The sequence below is a fragment of the Trachypithecus francoisi genome, unplaced genomic scaffold (genome assembly GCF_009764315.1).
Source record: "Trachypithecus francoisi isolate TF-2019V2 unplaced genomic scaffold, Tfra_2.0 Lachesis_group0, whole genome shotgun sequence".
In the NCBI taxonomy this organism is placed as follows: domain Eukaryota; kingdom Metazoa; phylum Chordata; class Mammalia; order Primates; family Cercopithecidae; genus Trachypithecus; species Trachypithecus francoisi.
This window is the reverse complement of record NW_022681453.1, coordinates 66044216-66070424: the sequence shown is the minus strand read 5'-3', so window position 1 is coordinate 66070424 and position 26209 is coordinate 66044216. Positions and strand designations below refer to the sequence as shown.

At 48.9% G+C, this 26209-nt stretch overlaps 1 protein-coding gene across 4 annotated transcripts in view; it reads right to left on the bottom strand.

Annotated features, from left to right (window-relative positions):
* The window catches only part of SEMA5B (semaphorin 5B), a 121339-nt gene that overhangs the window by 33893 nt on the left and 61237 nt on the right, over positions 1 to 26209 (bottom strand). For 2 of the 4 annotated variants that reach the window (XM_033211011.1, XM_033211014.1), the window contains exons 2-4: positions 19855 to 20016; positions 6394 to 6597; positions 1346 to 1445 (exon numbers count right to left, since the gene is read on the bottom strand). In XM_033211011.1, coding sequence (XP_033066902.1) covers positions 1346 to 1445; positions 6394 to 6547 — 254 coding nt within the window. In that variant the 5' untranslated portion in view covers positions 6548 to 6597; positions 19855 to 20016. The remainder of the gene's footprint in view (positions 1 to 1345; positions 1446 to 6393; positions 6598 to 19854; positions 20017 to 26209) is intronic. The other 2 variants (XM_033211012.1, XM_033211013.1) reach the window with 1 other exon arrangement.

The window sequence follows — 26209 nt, the reverse complement described above, 5'->3', positions numbered from 1 at the left end:
ACCTTTTGAATGTCCTACCATAAGACAAAATAGTTAATTTAAAAATTAAAAAATTAAAAGGAAAATGCTTTCAGGCCCAGCTTCACAGCAGCCCTGTAAGATTGGTGGCACAGAGACAGTAACCCAGACTTTACAGATGAGGAAACTGAGGCTCCAAGGTCAAGATCCCCCAGGACAGGAACCCAGATCATCCATACCTAATCCAGAGCTCTGTTTCTGACTTGCCTCATTTTCATACAGCAAATGAAGGGGTGGAGACACTAAGGAAAGCTCCAGGGCAAGGATGGTCAGCTACAGCGTGGCCCAGAAGTGCCCAACCCAGTGGCCACCCTCTCCCCAACCCCACACCCACTGAGCCAGAACTTCTGGGCTGCAGAGCTGAAAAATAGTGCAGTCCCAGGCGATGACACAGACAGACCTGCAGAGAAACTCTAGGCCTGGGTTAAGGAGACCTGGCTCTAGTCCCCACACCCTGTTGTCACCATGCTATGTGATGCTGGGAAGGTCACCTTCCCCTCTCAGGGCCTCTGCTACCGCCTGTTTTAAATGAGGATGGTTGGATGACACCAGAGATTCTCAAACTTGAGTGTGATCAGGCCACCTGGAAGGGTTGCTAAAACACAGGTTGCTTCTTCCCAGAGTTTCTGACTCAAGAGGTCTGAGAAAGACCCAAGAATCTGCATTTCCAACACATTCTCAGGTGCTGCTGGGCCAGGGACTGCACCGTGAGACCCTCTGGAATCAGCCCTCTCCTAAGCCCCCTCCCTACCAGAGCCAGTGGTCTGTGGTTTCATGAGGAATGAGCTCCTCCTAGTCCACCCTGAAAGTCTCCACAGGTTCCCCCGGAGAGTACTGTCTGTTGGATATTGGATCTGAACAGTGGACTAAGAAGTCAGGCCACAGGCAGGTGAGGTCCTTCGGGAAAGGTTCTACCCCTACCCAGCCGTCCCAGGTGCAGGCCGCCGGCTGACCGGCAGGGGGCTCCTGGGCACCTTCTCTGCATGGAGCTCCCAGGGAACTGGCCCAGAAAGCCATTCTGGCAGCCGAGCAGGGACCAGGCAGGGACCGGGCAGGAGGTGGTCAGCAGGCATCCCTGCCCTCACTAACTGCCAACCACAGAGGCCTGCAGCTGGCTGAGATTGCGAAGTCAAGAGTCACCCCCACCCCCACCCAGCCAAAACACGCTTCCTTCTGTGGGGGACAGACATCCACATGGAGGGGGCCCAGGAGAGAGGATGGGGCCCAGCACATGGGTCTGCCCAGGTGAGTTCATCCTGAATACTATTCTCTCCACCCAGCTCCAAGCCCCTGCACTTCCGGCCCCCACCCTTCTGCCCCTTGTTACCTGGCTCCCACAATGAGCTGGTTCCTGGAGGGGTCCAAGGCGAGCTGGGAGAAATCCCGGGCTCCAGGGTAGGTGAAGTTAGAGACCCATGGCTGCAGATCTGGTGAAGGGAGAGGCAACACTGTGGTTACTGTTGGGCCAGGGGCTCCCAACTGCACCGCAGCAGACCACAGAAGGGTGAAAATCGGGGGGAAGTGGGGCAGTGCCACCCAGGAGACCTGGTGCCACCTGCCCACCTCTGTGGCCCCAGGGACTTGGGAGTGGGTGTTGTAGTCACTGTTCTGCCACATTCCTTAGCTCAGAGGAGGGCATCACCCTCCCTGCACAGTTATGAAGGGATATCTATACTCACCCTTGACTTACCGCAGACCCTCACTAGCCACATGAGTATACACTGGCAAATCCTGCTTGTTCTACCTCTAAACTGCCTCTGAAATCCATCCACTGTTTTCCCACTGTATCCCACCCCATCCAAGCCACCACTAGCTCTTGTCTGGAGCAGTGCCAACAGCCTCCTAACCAGCCTGGTTTCCACGCCTGCCCCTTTAGTCATTTTCCCACAAAGCAACCAGAGCGCTTGTTCTCAAATGCAAATGTGGTCATGTCACTCCCCAGCCCAGAACCCATCCACAGCTACCAGCCACCCCCAGGAAAAGTCCAACTCTTGCGAAGGCCCTTGGGTTCTGGTCCGCTGTCCTCCCAAGTCCAGTGCCTGGCATAGTGATTATTTACTGATCCCCTGAAAGAATGATGCTTCACCTTTTACATTCCCTAAACTCTCCACCCCAGCCACACTAAACAAACACTTCATACTTCCCCAAGTCCATCCCACAAGAGCCTGCAAACCTTTGTGCTTCTGTTCTTCCTCGATGGAACAATTCCTGTTCACCCCCATCCCTACTTCCTCCAAGAAGCCTTCCCTGACTGCTTCAAGCCAGGGGTAAGGGCTCCCATAGTTTTCTACTTTACTGCCACACTGTGTGTCTAGCCTGGTAGTTTGCCCTGGGGGCCAAGAAAGACTTTGCTTCCTAGATCTCCAGTCTCAGTTCAGCACCTAGCAGTGTTTGAACGAATATATGAATAATCCTCAATCCCTCCTTGTATGAGGGGAATTGGATTTTCAGACAAGATTCTGCAGAAGGGGGAGGTGCAGAGATTGGGCGGTCAGTGTCCACCCTACCTCTAAGGAAGGTTGTTCCCAATCAAGGCCTTTCAAAGGGATTGGGTGGGCAGAGAGGAGACCTCACAGCCTCTGGGCGGATGGGGAGTGGTCTGGGAGGGCCTGCTTAGAAAGTGCCAGCCGACTCTCTCTGTTTCCCTCCTGCTGGAGACACACTTCTCCCTTCTTGGTTCACAGCCTCCTGATAGCTCTCCCTCAGCCTATGCATGACCCATGGATGGGTGGGAATTGGCACCAGTAAGGAGAGAGCCATGGAGCAGAGGGACTTTCATGCCGATGGTGGTAAAGGTTCTGGGGTAATGGGAGGCACTGTGCTTTCTCCCCATAGCGCCTTAGCAACTGACTCACACAAGGGCCGGGGTGCTCTGGGCGGGAGGGGGGGATGGGGAGAGAGAGAGAGAGAGATAGACACTGTGTGTGTAATCCAAGGGAAATAAATCATTGCTCATTATCCCTCCACTACAGAGTAAAAGCAGCCCTTCATTTCTGCACGACAGGCAAACACTTAATCGCTCCCTGGAGAACTGAAGGTTTTGCGAGTTGGATGTTTTTCAGAAAACTGTGATAGGCATGATTTAAAAAAGAAGAAGAAAGAAATTCTGCAGCAAAATGAAGCAAACCCCTTGGGCATGCCTTTGCCCCCAGCAGGTGATTATAGGTTGGCAAGAATTGTCATGTAGTCACGATGGTCTTTGGGCAATATAGGATAAGAAGTGGATCTGGAGTCTGGTGGGTTAGGTTTTTAGCTGACCTCTCAGAAATCCTGGATAAATATTATATTACCTTAGAAATGAAACCAAGGGTCCTCCTCTTCCAGGAAGCCTTCCTGGATTATAGCCTCTCCACCCTGATCTTATTTTGTTCCACATTCTCTCTATCCTTTTCATTCCATTCACATTGTATGTTATTGTTACTCTGAATGTGGTCAAATATTTTCTGTATGTGTAGGGCTGGGTCTTCTCTGTCCCTGTGAGACTGGGTGCTCCCTAACAGCAGCAAACAGGTTACACCTTAATTCCCTCCTTCCCTTTCAACAAGGGTATTCCAGATGTAGGCAGCTGAATGAAGGAGGAGGTGGCATGATGGGTCTGCAGTGGATACTCCTTCTGGGGACTTCCCAGCTCAGTCTTCACTTAGGCCCTTTCTTGGGGAGGAGGGGAAAAGAAGAGGAAATGGTAGAAGCTGGGATAAAAATGGGGAGGTAGGAGTGGAGGCATGGAGGGTGGTGGCCTCTTCCAGTTTCAGTCCCTCTCCCATAGCCCCGACCAACATGGGCAAGGGGGATGGGGGAAGTGGGGACAGAAGGGGCCGGGCATAGCACGGGGATCCTGGGGGAGCCTTGGGAAGGGAACCAGACTGCTTGTATTAAACAGGCCAAGGGGACCAGAGGGAAGGCTGTCTTTAAAACACCAAGCACGTTCTGAGCTCCGTGTATGACAAAGGCTTTGGATGGTGACTTTAAGAGAAAAATGACATTCTCCATGACGCGCCTGTGATTTTAATTATAGTCAATTTAATTACCCACCTTGTGGATTAACCACCGCCAGTGTTAAGTCCAGGCTGGCTTCTCCTGCTGCCTGGAAAGGTAACACTGGCAAATGAGAGAAAATGCAGGCTGAAGAGAAACACAGCTTGGCCCTCCCTAAGAGAAACCCACAGGAGAAAATTTAACCTTACACAACAGAAAAACAGCAGTCAGGTTCTGCGACTGGCAGCTCCTCTAGGGTCTTTAGGGGTTATTCACAGCTCAGTTAGGTGTCAGGGGAGAGGGAAACTCACAGTTACAAGCTGGCAGCCTACAGATTGGTCAGAAAGGAAGTGTAACATCCTAGGTGGCTTGGAGGCGGGGGTTGGTGCTGTCCTTGATCAGGGCAACTTCTCCTGAGCACAGCATCCCAGAGCACAGTCCTTTGCCCAATGTGAACTGAGTCCCTACTGTGTGCTCAGCCGTGCTAAGGGATGTAGGAACACAAGAGAACCAGTCCTGGTCCAAGACCAGAACCAGTACCAGCTGGGCTGAGGGACCAAAGGCAGTGACTTTTAACCAACAATACAAGATCATTAGGTACACAAAGGAAACTTTTGTTCACCTCCAAGGCCCCACAGCATCCCCTTCTGTACCTGGCACAAAGCAGGGCCCAATACAAATTCGGCAAATGGATAGGAAAACTCTAAGCTGTCAGAATGCGGAAGGGGAGGAGGGCATTCCTTCATTCTGTAGGAGGGTGGGGTGATAAGTCAGATTCATTCAATTCATACCTGAGGATCAAAAATGGTCTCAAGGACCCCAGGCACACAAGGAAGGTATCTCCCACCTCTCTGACTTCCTCCCCCAATCTAATTTGCACACATGGAGACCTGCCTGGTCGGGGGACAGGGATTCCCTGGCTCTCCCTTCCATGTCCCTGCCCCCAGACCCAGCCAGGCTAATAGTGCCCCCAACAAAGCCCCTGGGAGGAAATGTTTCATTAGGAGCTGCCACAGGGGCCCCAATGTGAGGAGGGTAGCCCTAAGAATCTGCTCCTGCTGTCCCCCTCTGTCCTCTTCAGTGACAGCCACCAGCACTCCAGGAGCCATCAGAAGTCTGAGGGTGTGCACGCGTTTTGCAGGCTTAGGACATTGTTAATTTACTTGAATCCACTTAAGCCTTCAAAGCCTTGGATCCCAGCTCAAACAAGACAGTGCCGAGAAGACAGCTGGAAACCTTCCTCCCTGAGAGGAACCAGCCCACAGCTGGGAATCCCACCCTTCCTCAACACCCCCAGACTCTCATACATACTGCCTCTCCCACCCCTCAAATCCTAGGCCTCATTGGTTGATTTTTCCAATCGGGTTCCATTGTGCCCCACCCACTCCTGCAGGATGGGGCTCTGCATGTCCTCCCGTATGGGCCACCGGAGGGTAGAGCACCTGATCGCTCTGCAGTGGGCAGTGGACAGAGCACTGCACGTGGAGTCAGGAGCCCAGCACTGAGGACTGGCTCTGACAAGCCTCTCTGGCCCGCCACGCCTAGGCTTCCCATCTGTAAAAGGCAGTGACGATCTCCTTGCACTGCCTCCCCAACAGGGTTACTATGAGGAGGAAACCGGCCAGTGTCGATCAAACTTAAGAGCCTAGGGACTCCTGAGACTACATCTGCAGAGCCCAGTGTGAGCTGCCAAGTAGGTGGTGGTTCATGAAGTACTAATGTGACTGTAACACAACCAGGACCCACCCAAACTGGGTAACAGGTCGTGAGAGAATGTCTGGGATGCTCTGGTATTTGTGTTTTGTTTTTTAGCAAGTATTAGAATGTATATACTAATTTTAGAAACTCTTATCAAGAATTTACAGACCCTTTGGAATATGTCCAGTGATTTACAGATCACAGTTTGGGAAACACTTTAGTAACACATTCTCATACCCTCCCTTGACAAACAGAAGGAGTTATGAGTCACCAGGGCCCTTGCACTGAGGTTTCCCAAGACCCTAAAGAGAAGGATCCCTGCAGCCCCTTAGAGCAGAAGGAAGCTTTCCAGAGACCTCCAGGTACCTCCTAATGCGTGAGTCATGCTGAAACCCCTGGCTGCCTCCACCCAGGGCATCCACAACTTCCTTTTCTAGCAAAAGACTCCCCTTCCCCCGGGTTGGCATGCATGAAGGGCCTGAATAAATTACCGAGAGACAAAAATTAGACCTCTCCAGCCCATTGCTGCCCATCCTTCTTAAAACATCCAGCACCAGAGAAAGAGTCTCAGGACCCCGGGACCCAGCAGTTAATGAACATCCCAAGGACATCCGACAGCCAGAAACATCCTGCCAAGGTCTGACCTAAGTCCCTCAGGACACGGCCATTGCAAGACAGGGCCAAGTAGAAAGCAGCTCTTACCTTCAAAGGCCACGGTGGGGTGCTCGCTCAGGGCGCACAGCTGCTGCTCACTGCTGGGCTCACTGGGGACATCCTGGGAGTTGGAGAGGTGGGACACCAGCAGTGTGAGGCTGGGCAGCAACAGCGAGACAGCCAGGGGGCCTGCAAGCACCATGGTGGGCCCCTCTGCAGTCCTAGCTCCAGGAGGCAGACAGGGGAGAAGACCTGTAAAGTAAACACTAAGTCTCACCAAGCGCTCCCTCCATCTGGGCCTACTTCCCTCAATTTCCTTGTGGTTATCAGTGCCCCCACAGGATTTGAAAAATAAATTTCTATTGTATTTATGTTACTCAGAGTTTGCTCTCCTCTAGTAAATGCAAAGATATAGATCATTCCCTGAAAGCTAATTTCCCTTGTAATAGCATTCTGTACAAAACTGACAAATTACAGTGCCTTTTCTATTTATGATCCCAAATGGTTTAAAATTAGTTTTAATGATAAAGGTAGTATCTTAGGGATTTTAATAAATGGAGCTGAGGCCATGGGTAGCTATTTGTATAAAGATAAATCTGGATCCATAACTCATACTTTATATACTAGGAAAAAAATCAAATAGACAAAAGATTTCTATGTTAAGGATAAAAATCATAAAAATACTAGAAGAAAATTCAGGCAGGATCCTTTACACCTTGGCGTGAGAAACCATGGCTCAAAATCCAGAAGCCATCAAAGAAAAGATTGATACATTTGACTACATTAAAATCGCAAACACCTGCACTTCCCCCTCCCTCCCCAAAAACAACATCAATCAGACCGGGCGCAGTGGCTCATGCCTGTAATCCCAGCACTTTGGGAGGCTGAGGGGGGTGGATCACCCGAGGTCGGGAGTTCAAGATCAGCTTGACCAACATGGGGAAACCCCTTCTCTACTAAAAATAAAAATTAAAAAAAATAAATAAATAAAATTATTTTTAAAAATCCATCAAAATCATAAGGAAAATGACAAACTAGAAAGAAATGTTTGCAATTCATATCACAAACAACAGACTAATATTCCTAATATATAAAAAACTGAAACTGCCTTTGCAAAAAGTATGACAGTGCAGGAAATCTGACCTAACAGACTCCATCTTGCTTCTAGCCTGCAAGTTGCCCTTGCTCATTCCTAGGCCTAGGCCAAGCTAACTGTGGAAGGAATTTAGTTTACAGTTTAACTTTGAAGCAGAGAAGATTACAGCCCCTTCCCAAAGCAAACCCCCTCCTTGCTTGGCGATCACACCTCCTTTGTAATACTAACAAATTAGCCACAGGATAAGACAATATGGCTCAGGAATCATTCAGCCAGATGTCACAAGATTAATAATTGCTCCTATAGATAACATTATTGTAAAACCTGAGATTGGTGTTCTAGGTATTTTTTCAGACCCTGTATTCATTGGATCTGCTGGTGCCATCCAGACTGATAAACTGGTTCATCTGACCTTGTGGCCCCCCTACCCAGGAACTAAACTCAGCACAAGAAGACAGGTTTCAACTCCCTATGATTTCATCCACGACCTAACCAATCAGTACTCTCCACTCCCTAGCCCCACTGCTTCCCAAACTATCCTTTAAAAGCCTTAACCTGAATTTTGGGGGAGGCTGCTTTGAATAATGATAAACTCTGCTCCTTCTGCTTAGCTGGCTTTGCATCTATTAAGTTCTTTCTCTATTGCAAAAACCCGCTGTTCTCAATGCATCAGCTTTTCTGGACAGCGAGCAAGATGAATTCATCGAGCGATTATAGAACTTCTAGGAATCAGGAAGGAAAAGACTAACAATCCAGTAGAAAAATAGGCAAAGAATATAAATATAAACAGGAGCTTAAAATATGAATGACAATTATCCTCACTCATAATAAGAGCAACACAAGTTAAAACACAGACTGAGATACCACTTCTCATCTATCAGTTTAGCAAAAATTCAAGTTAGATGCTGCAGTCTTTCCGTGAAGCAGTGAGGAGAGGGCCACTACCATATACTGCTGTGGGGGTTGGGGTGTGCAAGATGGCAAATTCCTGTGGGGTGATCCTGGCAATATCTGGCAAAACTACCCATGTATTTACCCCTTGACCTAACAACGTAATTCTTTGTGTCTACACTCGTGCTCCTTGAAGTGTGTTCCACAAACCAGTGTCGATTCACACACTGGAACAACTCCACGGTCACAGAAAAGCAGAGATCTGAGAGTCAGTGTTTAAAAATCTTTACAATAATTTGGCAGAGTAATTTTATGTGTATTGAATCTAGTAACAAAATATTCAGGCTTGTATATTGCATGTTTTATTTCAATTCATTTCTCTAGTAATTCACTTTTATTGAATTTTATGTAAGTATCCATCTGTGACAGATTATAAGTTGAAAAATCAAACCCGCCTCTTCACAGATAGTTGAGGGCAAAAACAGACCACAGAGGCACCTGCACATGTGTAAAGTGACTTACGTATGAGATTGCTCATTGTGCCATTCTTTGAAAGAACAGAAAGGCAGGAAACAACCAAATATTCAGACACAGGAGATTGCTCAAATAAACTAGGGTGTATCTTCACAATGGAATATCATGCAGCTGTTAAAAAGTATGAAGATTTTCTCTATTTATTTTACTTAATTTTTGGAGAGACAGGGTCTTGCTCTGTCGCCCAGGTTGGAATGCAGTGGCACTATCATGGCTCACTGCAGTCTTGACCTCCTGGGCTCAAGCGATCCTCCCAGCTCAGCCTCCCTAGTGGTTGGGACCACAGGCATGCACCATCATGCATGGCTAGAGGGGCATGCTCTGTTGTAAGTGGAGGGGTCGTCTTGTTCTGCTGCCAGGCTTCCTCTAGGCTTTGATATGGAAGAATATCCATATCGAAAAAGTGAAAAAAGCAAGGTGCAGAACAGCTTAATAGCATGGTACCTTTTGTGAAAATAAGAGGGTAGGCCGGGCGCGGTGGCTCAAGCCTGTAATCCCAGCACTTTGGGAGGCCGAGGCGGGCGGATCACGAGGTCAGGAGATCGAGACCCTCCTGGCTAACATGGTGAAACCCCGTCTCTACTAAAAAATACAAAAAACTAGCCGGGCGCAGTGGCAGGCGCCTGTAGTCCCAGCTACTCGGAGGCTGAGGCGGAGAATGGCGGGAACCCGGGAGGCGGAGCTTGCGGTGAGCCGAGATCGCGCCACTGCACTCCAGCCTGGGCGACACAGCGAGACTCCGTCTCAAAAAAAAAAAAAAAAAAAAAAGAAAATAAGAGGGTAAAAATAAGAACATATGTATTTATATATGTTTATAATAGCATTGATATACACTAGAAAAATAAACCAAAACTAATTTTAGTAGGTTATCTTTAAGTAGCAAAATGGGAATCAAGGCTTCTCAGTAAATACCTTTTTATATTATTTTCATTTGTGACCAGGTAAACATATTGGCCACTCAATAAAGTTTTTAGATTTAAGAAACTTTAAAAAAACTAATTTAGGTTCACTAAAACTCCTGGAAAACCCTAACATTTGTCTGACTTGTCGCATCTGAGTCCCTTCCACCTCCTCTCTCCTTCCCTAGTCCATCCAACATGTCACCAAGCCCCGCTGACCCTACGTCTCTCAAAGATCTCTAACCCAGAGTGAACTCCTTGGTGTCACTTTCTTCAGCAATGAAATGAAAGGCTGAACTAGATTGGAGATCCCTGACCAGGAGCTGGGGTGAATTAGAATCATCCCCCTGAGGGAGCAGAGTCCTGGGCTGGCAGATATGGAATTCCCAGGTGATTCTGATGAGCAGCTCCCAGGGTCGAAACTGGAGGACTAGAGGGCTGGGGCTCTTTCCTGCTCCAAGACATTTGCCCCAACCCTTCCTCTCTCTTCCCTTCCTACTGCACTACCTTACTCCAGGTCTGGAAAATCACAGTAGGATTACTTTTTTCCTGCCTAAGTTTCTTCACATGTGTGTGAAATGGAATAATACCCATCACTGAATGGTTGCATACCTCCAAGGAAATAACAGGATGAAGCCAGTGAACCCAACTGGCCCCTTCTCCCCCGACTCCCTCCCTGGTCTGCACCCCACAGGGAATTAGGACCCACAGTACCTTTTTGATCCCCTTATCCTCAGGCTCAAACTTGTTCATACTTAACTCCTCCCTAGAAGAGCCTGACCATTCCTCTTAGCAGAGACCCTCTGGGAGGGAGATTTGCACCAAACCTACTTTACTCCCTGAAGTGATTTTTCACTGTCACTCACATGGAGTTTTTCCTAAGTGCTAGCCTGGGTCCGTCCTGTGGCATGGGGTTTGGCTCTGCTGCCCATCCTTGGAGTCCACCAACCCATTTTCCTGGCATTGACCCCTGGCCCCTCAAACAAGGCCGCAGGACTGGGGAAGAGGGATTCAAAGGGCAAGGCCAAATCTCTGGAGCAAGACAACCTGAGGCCCAGTCCTAGCCCTCCTCCTTGCTAGCTGTGTGACTCTGGGAAAAACTCTCTCTCTGCCTTAGTTTCTCCAAACTGGGGATGATAATAACAATATCAACTTCTTTAGCAGTTGTGAGGATGAAAGGGGTTATTACCTTTAAAAGGCCTAGAGCAGTACCTGGCAGACAGTGATCAACTAGCATGAGTTATTCTGGTGCTCTGGGGAGAGAGGAACAGGGACTGGAGCATTTCCTTTTGCCCTCTGACACTTATGCTGGATGCCCTCTGCCTGCACCTCCTCCCTGCTCTGCGCCTGGGAGGTAGACCGATGTGGGAGAACTGCATCCAAGGAGGCCCTGCTTGGGTTTGGCCAACAGAGGGAGGAGAAGGCAGTAGAGTGAGCACAGCTGCATCCCTCGACAGACCAGAGCTCCCCTGCTTCCAGGCTTCAGAAGGAAATCGCTCCCTCTGTCCTCCCTTCAGAACTAGGGGTGGTGCCACCTCCTTGCTTACCAGACCCTGGGTACTGCACAGGGAGTTATCCCATATGGTTCCCAAACCCCCTGCCTACACCTTTGTAAACAGTTCCTTTATTAAACTGCCCTCGCATTACCCCAAGTGAGTGTGTCATCTGTTTCCTGGGGGGACCCTGACTGATAGAACACCTCATTAGGGATACTCAATGCATATGCAAATAGCAGCTTTTTAGCCCTTAGCTGGGGCTTTTCTCCTGTCAGCCCCTAAGAACATCCAAGGTGCCAGGACAATTGCCCTCCTCTCCCCTCACTATTTCCCACCCTCCCGCTGACCTGTGCTCCCTTCCCAGGCCTCTCTGCCTGGTCTGACCACCCCAGGTCTGACCACCATCTTCAGAGCCCCAGGCCTGGCCCTCTATGTGGCCAGATCCCAAGCTCCAGGGGCTGGAATTAGAAGCATATCCTGGGCCCCTTCTCCTACCCTGAACCCTAGGACTTAAGGTACCTAAGTTCTGCAGCAGAAGTTCCATTCTTATGTAAATAAGTCCTCCAAGTCCCTCTTGAATCAGTAATTGCAGATTAATATTACTGTGTCCACCTGGGGCCCAGCACAGCACATCTATCTGCTGTTTCAGGAGAGAAGGGAAGGACAGGATACAACGGGTGGGGAAGGGATGGAGCAGGGCCTAGATCTGGGATCTCCTCTACTCAGTTACCTTCCCTTCAGGTGAGGCAAGAGCAAGGAGTCTATGCCTGCAGCTTTGCAAATTTCAGCACAACTGCAGGTATCACACTGAAAAAAGAAGAGTGGTCGGTTCCCATATCACTGGAAATGTTTGGGGTCTGACTTTTCGAGGCAAGTTCTAGACTTGGGAGGTGACTTCCCAACTCCCAAGAATTACCCATCTATGGCAATCATCTCCCCTCCATTTGTGGTCAAAGGGGTAGGCCCCAGCAGCCTCATATGTACCATGGGGTCCCCATTCCAGCCATAGCTGCTTGTACCAGGATGGTCATGTGATCAGAACAAACAATCAGGTCTCTCCCACAGCAATGTGGGTGTGTGAACCCCCAAGGTCAAGTCAGTCTTTTTTTTTTTTTTTTTTTTTTTGAGGTGGAGTCTCGCTCTGTCGCCCAGGCTGGAGTGCAGTGGCGCAATCTCGGCTCACTGCAAGCTCCGCCTCCCGGGTTCACGCCATTCTCCTGCCTCAGCCTCCCAAGTAGCTGGGACTACAGGCGCCCGCCACCTCGCCCGGCTAGTTTTTTGTATTTTTAGTAGAGACGGGGTTTCACCATGTTAGCCAGGATGGTCTCGATCTCCTGACCTCGTGATCCGCCCGTCTCGGCCTCCCAAAGTGCTGGGATTACAGGCTTGAGCCACCGCGCCCGGCCTCAAGTCAGTCTTTGTAGAGGAAACTGGAATATGTAAATGTGGGCCCTGGTCATATTCTTCTGTTTTTTGTTTGTTTGTTTTGTTTTTTGTTTTTTTAATGAGACAGGATATCACTCTGCTTTCAACCAGGGTGGAATGCAGCGGCATGACCACAGCTCACTGTAACCTCAAACTGCTGGCCTCAAGTAATCCCTCAGCCTCCCAAAATGCTGGGATTATAGGCATGAGCCTCTGTGCCCACCGTGGGGTGGTTATCTGCTACCTGCCACGTGAGCTGAGGACAATCTGAAGGCAAAGACAAGTGACAGGAGACAGAGGCGTGCTGACAGCTTTCCAGTTCCCAGTTCCAGCCCTTTCCTGAGGTTTAAGTACGTTCTACTTCCATGCGCCACCCCCACTCCCAGATCCTTGTAATAAAATTTCCCGTTTCTACTTAATCCCATTGGAGTTGTATCAGGCTAGGAGTTGCGGACAGGCGTTGCCTCCTAAGTCTGTCCTCGCCTTCCTCCTTTCTAAAGGAGCCTAGGCTTCATGACAGCAGGAGGCAACCTGCCCTGCTCCAAACTTTCCCTAGTCTTTCAGGCAGAGGTGGCCCATGAGATGCATGAGGAGGTTGTCAGTGGGGCTTAGAGGGATGTGTTCTAAGAGGGCTTCCCTTTTTCCAGAGTGGTCGGCAGATAGGAGGAATGGTGCCACAGTAGCCATCTGCAGCTGGTAAGTGACCTTTAGCCATATGCTAAGGATGGCAAAGCAGGTCAGGTCAGTCTTTGTAGAGGAAACTGGAACAGATAATATGGACCCTATGGGGTGGTCATTTTTTTTTTTTTTTTTTTTTTGGAGACAGGGTCTCACTTTGCCACCTAGGCTGGAGTGCAGTGGAATGATCACAGCTCACTGCAGCCTCAACCTCTCAGGCTCAAGCAATCCTCCCTCCTCAGCCTCCAGAGTAGCTGGGACTACAGGCACATACCACCAGGCCTGGCAATTTTTTAAATTTTTTAAATTTTTAATTTTTTTGTAGAAACAGAGTCCACTATGTTGCTCTGGCTGGTCTCAAACTCCTGGACTCAAGCTATCCTATCACCTTGACCTCCTAAAGTGCTGGGATTATGGATGTGGAGCCTACCTGAGTGCTCATCTTCTCTTCCTCTTTTTCTTTTTTTTTTTTTAGACCCTGTCTCTAAAAAAACAAAGGACATGACCTTTAGCCATATGCTGAGGTAGGTGGAACCTGGGATGTTGAAGATGGAACCAACTCCGTTCTGTCTACCTCCAGACTCCTTTCCTATGCTTGCTATGTCTCTTGTTTCCTTCTCTGCAAAATGGGGAGAATAATAACACCCAGCTCACAGCTGTTGTGGAGATGAAATAAGTTATTTTTGTCTAACAGGCCTAGAACAGCATCTGCCACAAAGTAGGCATTGTATAAGTGCTATTATCATTATTATTATTATTAGCAAATAATACACTCCTAACTAGTTTAAGTCCTTGCTTTTCACATCTCAATTATATTAACTAAATATAATTCATATCCCATACAGTTTGGTTTCTCATACATACAACCAAATACTCCCAAGACAAACAGAAACTTCTATTTCTAACACGTCTGTCTGATTTGATGTTAAAGTAGTTCCAGAATTTCCCACCAGCAGTGCATAGCCAATCCAATTATCCTGGGGGTTGTATAGTAGCATAGAAAGCCCTGAGCTTGGGAGGCTGCCCTACCTGGTTGCAAACCTTGGTTTCATCACCTGTGAAATAAGGTTAATAGCTTCTTGCTTAGAGAGAATGCTTTGATACACCCAGAACTAAGTCTGGTACCGAGTAGGCTCTTTATGAAATCCAATTCATATTAGTTTACTAGTATATGTAAAACATATTCCACTAGTTACCTAAGTATCTGTTCATTCATTTATACAATACTTCACTGAGGATTTACTGAACACCTGTTATGTGCTGGGCCCTGTATAGATGAGAAAGTGGGGAGGAGGGAGTTTCACAAGACAAAAGCATGGTCCTTGCCTTCAAGGAGCTTACAGTCTAAAAGAGGAGAGGAGACATGTCTCCAGTGAGCAGAGATAGCGACCCGTGGCCCAGAGTCTGGATGGAGAAGGGGGCACAGAAGGCCCGTGCCTTGCCCTGCCTCAGGCCTGTTTGGCACTGGAGCTAGGGCAGAGTGCTCTAGGAGTTGGGGAGGGGAGATGCAGCACCAGCTGACTCCTGCTATTTTGGGAAATCTTCAGCAGCAAAGAAAGCATTTTCCCAAATCTTTGGCCAGAGCTCCTCTTGCCTTCTCTCATGCTGCTGTCCCAGTTCCCTGTGGGTCCTGGGTTTGGGGTCACTCTAATGGTGTCTGGAGGCGTGTGAACGCACGTGTATGTGTATGAGAGAATGCACGCCCACGCACATACCCCCTGAGGCCTCCCCGCCTTGTATGGGACTTCTTCTGGGCTCATTTTCCCAGCACAGAGATTAGGAAGAGGGTTTGCTGAAACAGGGGGAGGGGGTGAAATTGGCGAGTGACAGTGAAGGAGCGCAGAGAAGTGGAGGCAGGAGCCAAGGCCAGAGCAATCAGGAGGCCCACAGCTGTAGAGCGACCTGTGCCCTCTGCTAGGGGGCAAAGGACGACGGAGACAGAGGCGAAGAGAGTGAGTATCAGAGCTGAATTCCCCGCAGAGCCCAAACTGGCCTCCTAACAGGCGCCCCCTGCACAACTGAACCCTCCCCCGTTTTCAGAGAGGGGACTGCCCAGACCACTCTGGGGTGGGTAGCAGCTGAGTTGTCACACTGGGATCATTCCATTCAGCAGGAGGTTGCATCAGGCCCGGCTCTCCTGCAGGGTCCAGCAAGATGGATGCATGGGTAGAGCAGCGGGAAGCAGCCGATGAGAGTACCCTAAAAGGGAAAAGACGCCCTGGGAAAGTGGGTGACGGGCTGCAGTCAGGAGGGCGTCTAAGAGGCCTCGTGTAGAAAGCGGAACTCTCTTGCAGAGAACAAGGGTGGAGCTTCCCCAGCCACCAGGGGCGAAGAGCATTCCAGAGGGCACAGCAGGGGAAAGACTTGGCCCTGGCCTATCCTTGGACAATCTGGAGAAGCTGGTGGAGGGAGGCAGAGAGGGAGATGAGTCTGGAAAGGACGACCGAGGCCAAATCACAGTGAGACTTGAGCACAAACCTAAAGATTCAGTAGGTCTCCTTCTGCTGAAGAGGAGGACTTGTGGATAGTTTGGGACAGTACAAAGATGTGGTCGGATCCGTGCATGCTTGGGAAGTTTGGTGGCAGTGAGCAAGGGGACAGGTGAATTAGAGTAGGCCATTTGTCAGCAGGGCAACTCTAGACATTGGGAAGCTGGTCTTGCACCCAGAATGCAGCTAGATCTCAGCCCCATTTGCACCCTTGTGGAGAATTCCCCAATCCAACTGCGGTGCTTGGCTCCAGACAGAAGCAGGGAGAATGAGGAACCAGGTTGGAAGCCGTGTGGCCCACAGAGCTGCACCCAGGCAGGAGCAGCACGGCCACTCATACTGCGGCCGACAAGGAGGTCCTCTCCAGGGTAACCTCAGACCTCTTTTCTTTTTAGTGAAAAAAACCATGAAAGGGTGTCATCAGGAAGAAAAAGACAACTTACAACCCTAAAAGATGAGGGCTTGAGTACCAGTGCCTGGAGCATATTGACAGCATGCTAGGCACTGTGCTAAGTATGCTCTTTCCCCTGCAGGATCTCACAGCAGCTTTGCAAGAAGGCCGAGAGGTGCCCACATAAGCATCATTCTCGAAGCTGAGGCACTTGCCCAAGGTCCCCCTGCCACTGCCAGGGAAGCTGGGATTTGAATCCAAGACTGTCTGCTACACAAGCCCACACCCTAGGCTGCTACACTTACCATCCTCCCTGGAGGACAAACTGGCCCCAGCCCTATCGTTGCATTCCACAGCCCTGGCTCCACACGCTTTCCAAGCAGCCCTCCCAGTTTAATTTGGTTTTCTGAGTTGGCTTCCTTACTAGGGAGAGTGCTTTCTGGCTATAAATTATTAAGCTGACTTCCTGCTGCACACCAGCCTCCTGTGAGTTTGGGCTGTGGGAGGCAGGTTTTCCCAGTCCTGAATGGCTCCAGAGAAATTCTAGAGGTTCCAGATGGACAGGGCAGAGTCTGGAGACCCAAGCCCAGCGTGATGACAGCCACCTGGCCGCTTCTCCCAGCCCAGGCCTGACAGCCAGGGGCCAGGGTGGGTGGGAAGGAAGGCGATGCTTCCTTTACTCCCCACCTCCAGCTCAGTGCATGAGGATCTTTGGGGAAGGGGATTCAGGCCGGTCCTCTTTCCCAGGTCCCCTCCATCCTCGCCTCCATTCAAAGTCTCCACTTGGCTGCCTGCCTGGGAAAGGGGGAGAAAAAGAGAAGGAAAATAAAAGAAGAGGAAATAGAGGGGAAACCAAGAGCAGGGAAGAATGTGTACTGTCTGCAGTTTGGCAGGGGGGGAAGGCATTGTGGAGGCAGCCCTCTCCTGCCCCTGCCCACGGCCACCGAATATGGTGGCCCAGCAGTGGGCTTCTCCGTGGGGGTGACGAAGGCATCTTCCCACCCACCCATCACTCACCACTTGGGGGGCCAAGCTTAGCCCAACTCAGCACAAAGATAAGATTGAGATGCAGATGCCTTCCCATTGCTCTGAATAGAGCAGATTGGATACGGATTTTCCTCTTTTCTTCCCTTTTAGACCATCTGGGGGACTGGGGCCCAGAGGGAAGGTTTGGACCAGAGCAGGGAGGGGTAGGGGGAAGAAAGCCTTCCTAGCACTTTTCAGCTCTAAAATCTGGGGAGTGAGGGTATGGGGAGCCTCTCCTACCCCAACTCCCTTGCCCTCTCCCAGTGGCAAGTTCATCCCCTGCCTCTGCTTTCTGCAATCTGGGCTGAGTTCTTCTCTCCTCCATATATTCCTAGAAACCTCCAAGTCACGCGTGTGTGTCATGAGTGCTCCGGCAGTCCTCCCTGCAGTCCCACCTACATCCCTCCAGCTGCAGTGGGGAAGATAAAACGAACAAGGTCATGACCGAAAGTTTAACAAGAAGGACTCTGACACAGATCACATGGTTCAACACTGTACTTTATAGATGAAGAAACTGAGGATGGGAGGAGAGAGCAAGATTGGGCAGGGAGCTCACAGCAGAGACTAAGTAATAGCAGGATCAAGTAACAGTGACAACAATAATAACCATGTTATTATGTACCCAGAAGTGTTCTATGCTCTTTATATTATGCCACTTAATCCAAACAATAACCCCGTGAGGCAGGTATTATAATCATCCTCATTTCATGGATGGGAAAACTGAGGCACAGACCAGTAAAAAGTAACTTGCATGAGGTCAAACTTGTAAAAGCTGGATTCAAACCCAGGCAATCGGGCTCAGGAGTCTGCCCCTTACTCACTGCCAGCACACCACACAGGACTCAGCCATTTAGAATGACATTATTTGACACAGCAATGTGGGTAGAGACCAGGCCACTCCAGGGAATGTCTGCAGATGGCGAAAACCTCTTAAACATGGTCTATAACCTTCTGTATTTGTGGTCATAGAGACTAGTCTTGCTCCTATGAACAGAGTAAGTCAAAACATGGTAAGAACTGAAAACAAGAATACAACAAGAATGTTTACATCACTTGGGAAAACAAAGTGTGAACATCATGAGGGCAATTGTGTAGAAGACAGGCATGTGGAGGAAGATGGACCAAAAGCATGCGCTGAGAGCGTGCAATCATTGGGGAGAACCAGGCCCTTGCCTCATAGAGTAGCAGTGTGACTTAAACGAAATAAGGTGAATAAATTGCATGTTTGGTTCATGCCTTGCACAGATTAGCATTACAAATGGTGGTGGTGGTTTCACTAAGGTAATATGATGACTAGGATTTTGTTTCTTATTTACCAAACATTCTGTAATGTTTTATTGTTTTTGCAAGGAAAAAGAAAACAAAGGAGACTTGCCTACTTTAATTGCTGAAATTAAATGCTAAGGATGTCGCCAGACGCAAATCAAGCTTATCTATTCATTAGAGCAGCCTCCTTTTCCTCCTCCCTATGGGCAGGCTCTCTCCGTGGAAACATTTCACTATCAGATACTCAGTTGCGGCATAAAATGAAAACTGCATTTGAAAACATGCCCACAGCTCAAAAACAGGCAGCAAATCCAACTAAAGGCCTGGATTTTCTTGGGATTTCCAGCATAAATTCAGTTGCTCAGCATAAACCTTTGTGGGGAGGGCCCATTTCTACTCACTTTCTGCAGTAACGTTCCTCACATCCAGAGAGCTAGTTCTCTGTAATTCAAAGAGCTCCTACAGAGATGGATGGTAGTGATGGTTACAGGACGGTGTGAATACTTAATGACACTGAACCGCATAACTTGAAAATGGTTAAAATGGGTTGGTGGGAATGTAAAATGGTGCAGCCGCTATGTAAAGCAGTCTGGCGGTTCTTCAAAAAGTTAAACATAGAATTACCATATGATCCAGCAACTCCACTTCTGGGTATATACCCACAAGAATCAGAAGTAGGATATTGAAGAAATATTCCTACACATGTTCATAGTAGTATTGTTTACAATAGCTAAAAGGTGGAAGTAACCCAAGTGTCCATCAACAGATAAATGGATACATGAAATGTGCAAGATATATACAATGGAATATTATTCAGCCTTACAAAAGGAGGAAGTTGTGATACATGCTACAACATGGATGGCCCTTGGGGACATTATGTTAAGCGAAGTAAGCCAGTCACAAAAATATAAACACTGCATGATTCCATTTATATGAGGTACCTAGAATAGTCAAATCCATAGAGATAGAAAGTAGACTGGTGCTTGCCTGGGGCAGAAGGAAGCCGGAGTTATTGTTTAACAGGTGTAGAGTTTCAGTTTTGCAAGATGAAGCGTTCTGGAGATGGAGGGTGGTGATGGCTGCATAACCATGTGAGTGTACATGATACTACTGAACCATGGACTTAAGAAAAGTTAAATGGCCAATTTCATGTTATATATGCTACCATAATTTTTAAAAAGGAAGAGCTGCTCAAACACAGTGGACTGAGGTCTCAGGAGGTATGCTGATGATACCCTAGATGAGGGAGTCTTCTCCCTGCTCTCCCCTCAGTCTGGTACCTGCTGCAGCCCCCTTACACTCCCCTGGGCACACTTACCCCTGACCAGTGAGAGAAGCCAGCCCCCTACTGTCCATCCACACCTCAGCTGTTGGGCTGGGGTATCAGGTGGCCCAGGGACGAGGTGATGGGCAACAGGAGACGGAGTGAAGCCTCAGGGCATCTAAGAGACGCAGGCCAGGCACCAGCTGGAACCACTCACTGAAGGGGGAGAATTTTGGGTGAGTCATGGATACATGATGAACTAGGCAAAAGAGATGAGGTCAGATATGAGGCCAGACTGCCCCTGGGGCCACATGGTTGCTGCTGTGTTTGTTTCTGGGTGCTGCTTTAACAAATCGCCACACTAGTGGCTTGAAACAAACTTTTTTTTTTTTTTTTGAGACAGGGTCTTGCTCTGCTGCCCAGGTTGTAGAGCAGTGACACGATCACAGCTCATTGCAGCCTGGACCTCCTGGGCTCAAAAGATCCTTCTGCCTCAGCCACCTAAGGAGCTGGGACAACAGTCTGCACCACCATAGCTAGCTAATTTTTAAATTTTTTTGTAGAGATGATCTCACTATGTTGCCCAGGCTGGTCTTGAACTTCTGGCTTCAAGTGATGTTCCTGCCTCAGCCTCCCAAAGTGTCCTCCTGCTTCTCTCTCTCCAAAGAGACTACAAGCATGAGCCACCACGCTGGGCCTAAAACACACATGTATTATCTTATGCTTCTATAGGTTAGAAGTCCAACATGGGTCTCAATGGGCTAAAAATCAAGGCATTAGCAGGACTGCATTCCTCAATGGAGGCTCTGGGGGAGAATCCATTTCTTTGCCTTTCCCAGCTTCTAGAGGCTGCCCACATTTCACAGTTAAAGCCAGCCACATTGCAATCTCTAACCCTTCTTCCACTGTTACCTCTCCTGTGGACCACAGCTGAGCAAGGTTCTCTACTTTTAAGGATCCATGTGATTACATTGGGCCCATCTAGATCATCCAGGATAATCTCCCTACCTCAAGGTCCTTGACTGAATCACATCTGCAAATTCCCTTCTGTCTCGTAAGGCACCATATTCACAGGTTCTAGGGATTAGGACATGGAAATCTTTGGTGAGCCATTAATCTGCCTGCCACAGCCACCCTAGGGACTCCCGCTCAGTCATTCCCACATGGCAAACACATTTATGGCATCCAGAGACTCATCTGCGACTGAATTTCTGAAGAAGGAGTAGCAGCCAGTAAATGGATCCCAGCAAGTCATGGTCTCATGGTCTCAGGGAAGAAGGAGCTACTCCTGGAGGAACATCAGGAAGCCGGACATGCAGGCCCGGGGGGCAGGGAAGAGGGAGGAGCAGAGATGTGGAAATGACAGGCACAGGAAAAGGGAACAGGGTCTGTCCCAAGAGAAAGAGGACAGCCATAAAATGGAAAGAGGGAGATTGCGGGAAGACCTTCCAGGTGAACTGCACTCCAACAAAAAGAAATTCATCAACACCAGCACACAAGGTGATTATTATTCACTTCCCAAAAGGATTTTCCGAAGTGTTCTTTAAGTAATGAGTTCCACTGTGTTCTTAAAATAGGATTTACACCCAATTTTTCAGTAACACATAAAGGGATGCTTGTAAATCTATGGAAATAAAGTGAGACCAGTAACATCTGCTGCCTTGCTTTCTGTGCTGGTGGTGTCAGAGGGAGACAGAAAGAACCACAGACTGGGGTGATGGGCTCAGACTCTGCCCAGCTTCCTCAACCCCCTGACCCCCCATGAAAATTATCCTATTTAATGCACACACCACCCTTACTCTCATTTCACACATGTAAAAACCAAGGCTAGAGAGGTAAGGGAAAAGTCACAATGGGTGGCTGCAGGTCAGGTCTGACCCAAGGGCACTCTGACTCCAAAGCCCCGTTCTTTTAGCCACTCACAGACAGCAGAGACTTTTCAGGGTGGCAAAGAGTCGTGTGTGTGTCTGTGTTGGTCACAGAAGCTGCGTCCCTCCTACATGCTCAAGGAGATGAGCAGACAGCACCAGGGGCCATTGCTTACCTAGCGGGTCATTTCTGGGATGCTAATGAAACTTTCAATTAGAGACCAAGCCTTTCTTTCTAAAGTTATTAGAGATAAGAATCCAAACTGGCCGGGTGCTGTGGCTCACGCCTGTAATCCCAGCACTTTGGAAGGCCGAGGTGGGCAGATCACTTGAGGTCAGGAGTTCGAGACCAGCCTGACCAACATGGTGAAACCTCATCTCTACTAAAAACACAAAAAAATTACCAGGTGTGGTGGCCCGTGCCTGTAATCCCAGCTACTTGGGAGACTGAGGCAGGAGAATCACTTGAACCCAAGAAGCGGAGGTTACAGTGAGCCCAGATCACGCCACTGTACTCTAGCCTGGGTGACAGAATGAGACTTTGCCTCAAAAAAGAAAAAAAAAGAATCTGAACAGCCTGAAAGAGGCTAAAAGGCTGTGATATAGGGCCAGGCATAGTGGCTCACGCCTGTAATCCCAGCACTTTGGGAGGCCAAGGTGGGCGGATCACGAGGTCAGGAGTTTGAGATCAGCCTGGCCAACGTGGCGAAACCCTATCTCTACTAAAAATACAAAAATCAGCTGGGCACGGTGGTGGGCACTTGTAATCCCAGCTACTTGGGAGGCTGAGGAGGAGAATCACTTGAACCTAGGAGGCAGAGGCTGTAGTGAGCCAAGATCATTCCATTGCACTCCAGCCTGGAAAACAGAGTGAGTCTCTGAGTCAAAAAAAGAAAAGAAAAGAAGAGAAAAAGCTGTGATATAAGTGGCTGATTTTATTCCAATGTTATTAGAGCTAAGAATCTGAAAGGCCGGAAAGAGGTTAAAAAGCTGATATAAGTGGCTGATTTCGTGTCTCACTGGGGAGCCAGCTGTAGCAGATAAGAAGGGAGACAGAGAACACGGGGAATTGGGAGGAGCAGAACATCTGACTCCCTTGGCTTTCTGGAAATACCACTTGGGCATCAAAACAGATCATATAGAGGAAAGTGCCATAAAAATATTGAACCCTGTTTCTACTTCTCTGTCATTACACAGTCCAGGTTCTTTCTACCCTCTCAGTTGATCCTAACTCTTCTTTCTGGTTCTTTCTCCCAAATGTGTGGTTCTCAAAGGTTCTGTCCTCAATTCCCTCTTCTCTCACTATAGGCAATACTGGGTGGTCTCAGCCGCCCTCCCTCCCTCCCTCCCCAGGGCTTTCACTTCCACCCCTGCCCCACCAGCTCTGCGGATTGCCAGTCCTTCTCTTCCAGACTCCAGACCACCAGGCCACCTCCGTCTCCATGTCATCCAGGCATCACTACCGCAGCCTGCCCAAAATAAATTTGCCATTTTTCTCCCTTAACCTGCTCCTCCCACGTTCCTCATTTCTGTCATTGGTCCTACAATTTCCCCAAATATCCTGACTCACATTTCAGCATTCTCAGGCTCTCCTCTCTATCATCTCCTACAGGCAACCCATTGTCGAGTCCTGGCACCTGTACCTCAGTGGATCCCAACCCCAGATGGGATGGCAGGTGACATGTGACAGATGAGCCAAGTATGTGGGGTGGAGGCAGAGGAGGATGGGAGGACACACGCTTCGTCTGGGTAGGACAGCTACCAGCTACCCCGCTCCACTTTCCACCAGTTAACTGTTGCTGTGTGAGGACACAGGCCCAGACCTGCCTATTTTTAAAGATCTGCACATCTGGATTTATGTGACATTTTCCCCATTTTTAAAAGCTTCAACCGCTTGCATTTTTTGAAATCCCTACATGCACCAAACAAAACATGTCTCCCTTTGACCTCTGGGCTTTGGTCTCTCTCTCCCACTGTTCCTTCTTTCCGTTCCTACTGCCAAATATGTCCATGCCTCCCTCCTGGACAAGGGAACCCCCTCTTCCTGGGTTGCCCTAGCCAGCTTTCTGCCTTCACCCTTTGCTGGTCTCAGGGCCCCACTGAACAAATGCTGAGTCCTTTGGCTTCAAACTCAAGGCCCTCCAGAGAAAAAGAGAATAGTGAGGGTGAAGGAGACAGAGAAGAGAAGGCTGCTGCCACTCAGGGTGACAGAGCCATTAATTAACAGAGTTAAACATCTGGTGTTTAATTAACACTCTCCCTCCTCTTTCATTCTCCCTCCCTTTAATTTTCCCAGAGGGGCTCCACAGTGGGTGAAACTGAGCAGAAACCAGGAGAACAGCCTCCTGGCTGAGTCAGGGAGGGAGGGCGAGGAGGCTGGTGTTTGATTCCATGTGCTAGAGGGAAGAGGACAGTAGGGTAGCTTTGTGACTGGCTTACTTCACTTAGCATAATGTTCTCAAGGTTCATCTAAGGACAGGCTAGGAAGAAGCAGCTTGACGTTTCAGTGGTAGGGACTGTCCAGAAGTTTATTGGGCAGGAGCTCAGGGCCTGGGATTATACAAGGAAGTCACTAGCTCTCTGTGGCTAACGTGATTGCCTCCCTGAAATTCATTCCCCCATTGTCTTTGATAATAAACTCTCACATTGCACAGAGTGGCAATGTTTCCAGCCTCAGGCGAGACACTTGCTTCTTCAGCCTCTTTTGAAGCTACGGGTGCCCAGGTCTGACCAAGGAGAAATAAGCAGAAGTCTGCTACAGGCTCTGAGAGGACATTTGTCTTCCTTGTAAGAGGTAGACTCAATGGGCACCAATCCCTTTCCTTTCTCCACCTTCCTGCCTTGCACTTGAACGTGATGTCTTGAGCTACAGCAGCCCTGTTTTAACCATAAGACAAGAGACAAGCCAAGAGGGCAACAGAATACCTTGATGCTGTTGAGCCAGTGAGCAAAGACCAGCAGCTGCTGCCCCTTCTGAAACCTCTTGGGAAGTGATTAAATAAATCTCTATGTTTAAAGTTATTGTAGGTGGTGTTTTCTGTTACATGCATCCAAAAGCATTCATAAGTGATACATTCCTTACCCTAAAACCTCTTCTGTCTAAGGAGATAAGTAAGTGACCACTTGTTTAATTAGAGTGGTGTAAAGTCAAGAGCAGACACACTGCTCAGAGCACCTCCCAATCTGGATGACCCAGGACCCAGGATTAGGAACTGGAAAGCAGATAGTAGAGTGGGCCATGGCTGCATGAGATGGGAGCTCTGAGGGAGTCCTCTCACAGCCTGCCAGACAGTGGGAGCTCAGCCGACACGGGTTTGTGTGAATACATGAATGGCTGGATGTGCCGCTTCTTGGCACAGGTGGCCCAGTGACAACCAGCTGGAAGAAAGGGACTCTCCAGCAGCTAGCTTGAATCTCTGATTCCAGACCCTTCTCAGAAGGCCATGCTGGAACACCTCTCCCCTTCAGAAGTTCCCTCCTCCTCTCCACTTCCTGTGATGCCCACCTACCCTCTTATTTGGCACTTAAACCTCCCCATTTGCTCCAAATATGGCTCTTGGTTTGACTGCAAACCCCGGGAGGCAGATACCACTTCCTTTTTCAGCCTCCAGGACCTACCAGTGTCTTGAACACTGAAGACCGTTGATAAATGTTTTCACTTGAAGTTGATGCTTTGGAGGGTGCAAAGAGGTTTGTGACTTAAAGAGTTGCTCAGAGAAGAGCCCCTCCTAAAAAGAATAGTCCCAGAAGTCTGTAGTACTGCCTGAAACTGTACTATTAGACATGGACCGTATTGACTAGCTGGGTCACCTTAAGAGAAACCACCACTCAGAGCAACAGTTCTGTGTGAGGGGAGTGCCAACTCAGCGTGGAAGTTCACTGTAAGAATGTTTATTGTTATTATTATTATTTGAGATGGAGTTTTGCTCTTGTTGCCCAGGCTGGAATGCAACGGTAACATCTTGGCTCACCACAGCCTCTGCCTCCTGGGTTCAAGCGACTATCCTGCCTCAGCCTCCCAAGTAGTTGGGATTACAGGTGCCCGCCACCATGCCCGGTTAAATTTTGTAATTTTAGTAGAGACGGGGTTTCTCCATGTTGGTCAGGCTGGTCTTGAACTCCCGACCTCAGGTGATCTGCCCGACTCAGCCTCCCAAAGTGCTGGGATTACAGGCATGAGCCACCGCACCCAGCCTTAAGAATGTTTATTATAATAAGCTTTTAAAAGTGACAAGTCTTGGAAGAATTATCCCAGCAATTATTCACTTTTGAATGTAATCCTGTAGATTTTAGGGTGATGAAGAACCTTAGAATTCCTCCTCCTAACTACCCCCACATGACTTTGAAACTATCTTCAGAAGTAAGCAAGGATCTTCTTGAGTTGAATTAACATGACATTTCTTAGGAGAGAAAGAGTAGCAGGTGCTGTTGGTGCCTGCCCCATACGTGGGGGGGTGCACCCATCCAGATTGGCTGTTAATGGTTCACACCTGCAACCCTCTCCAGAGGCCTGCCCTTCACCCACTGCAGACTCCTGGAGA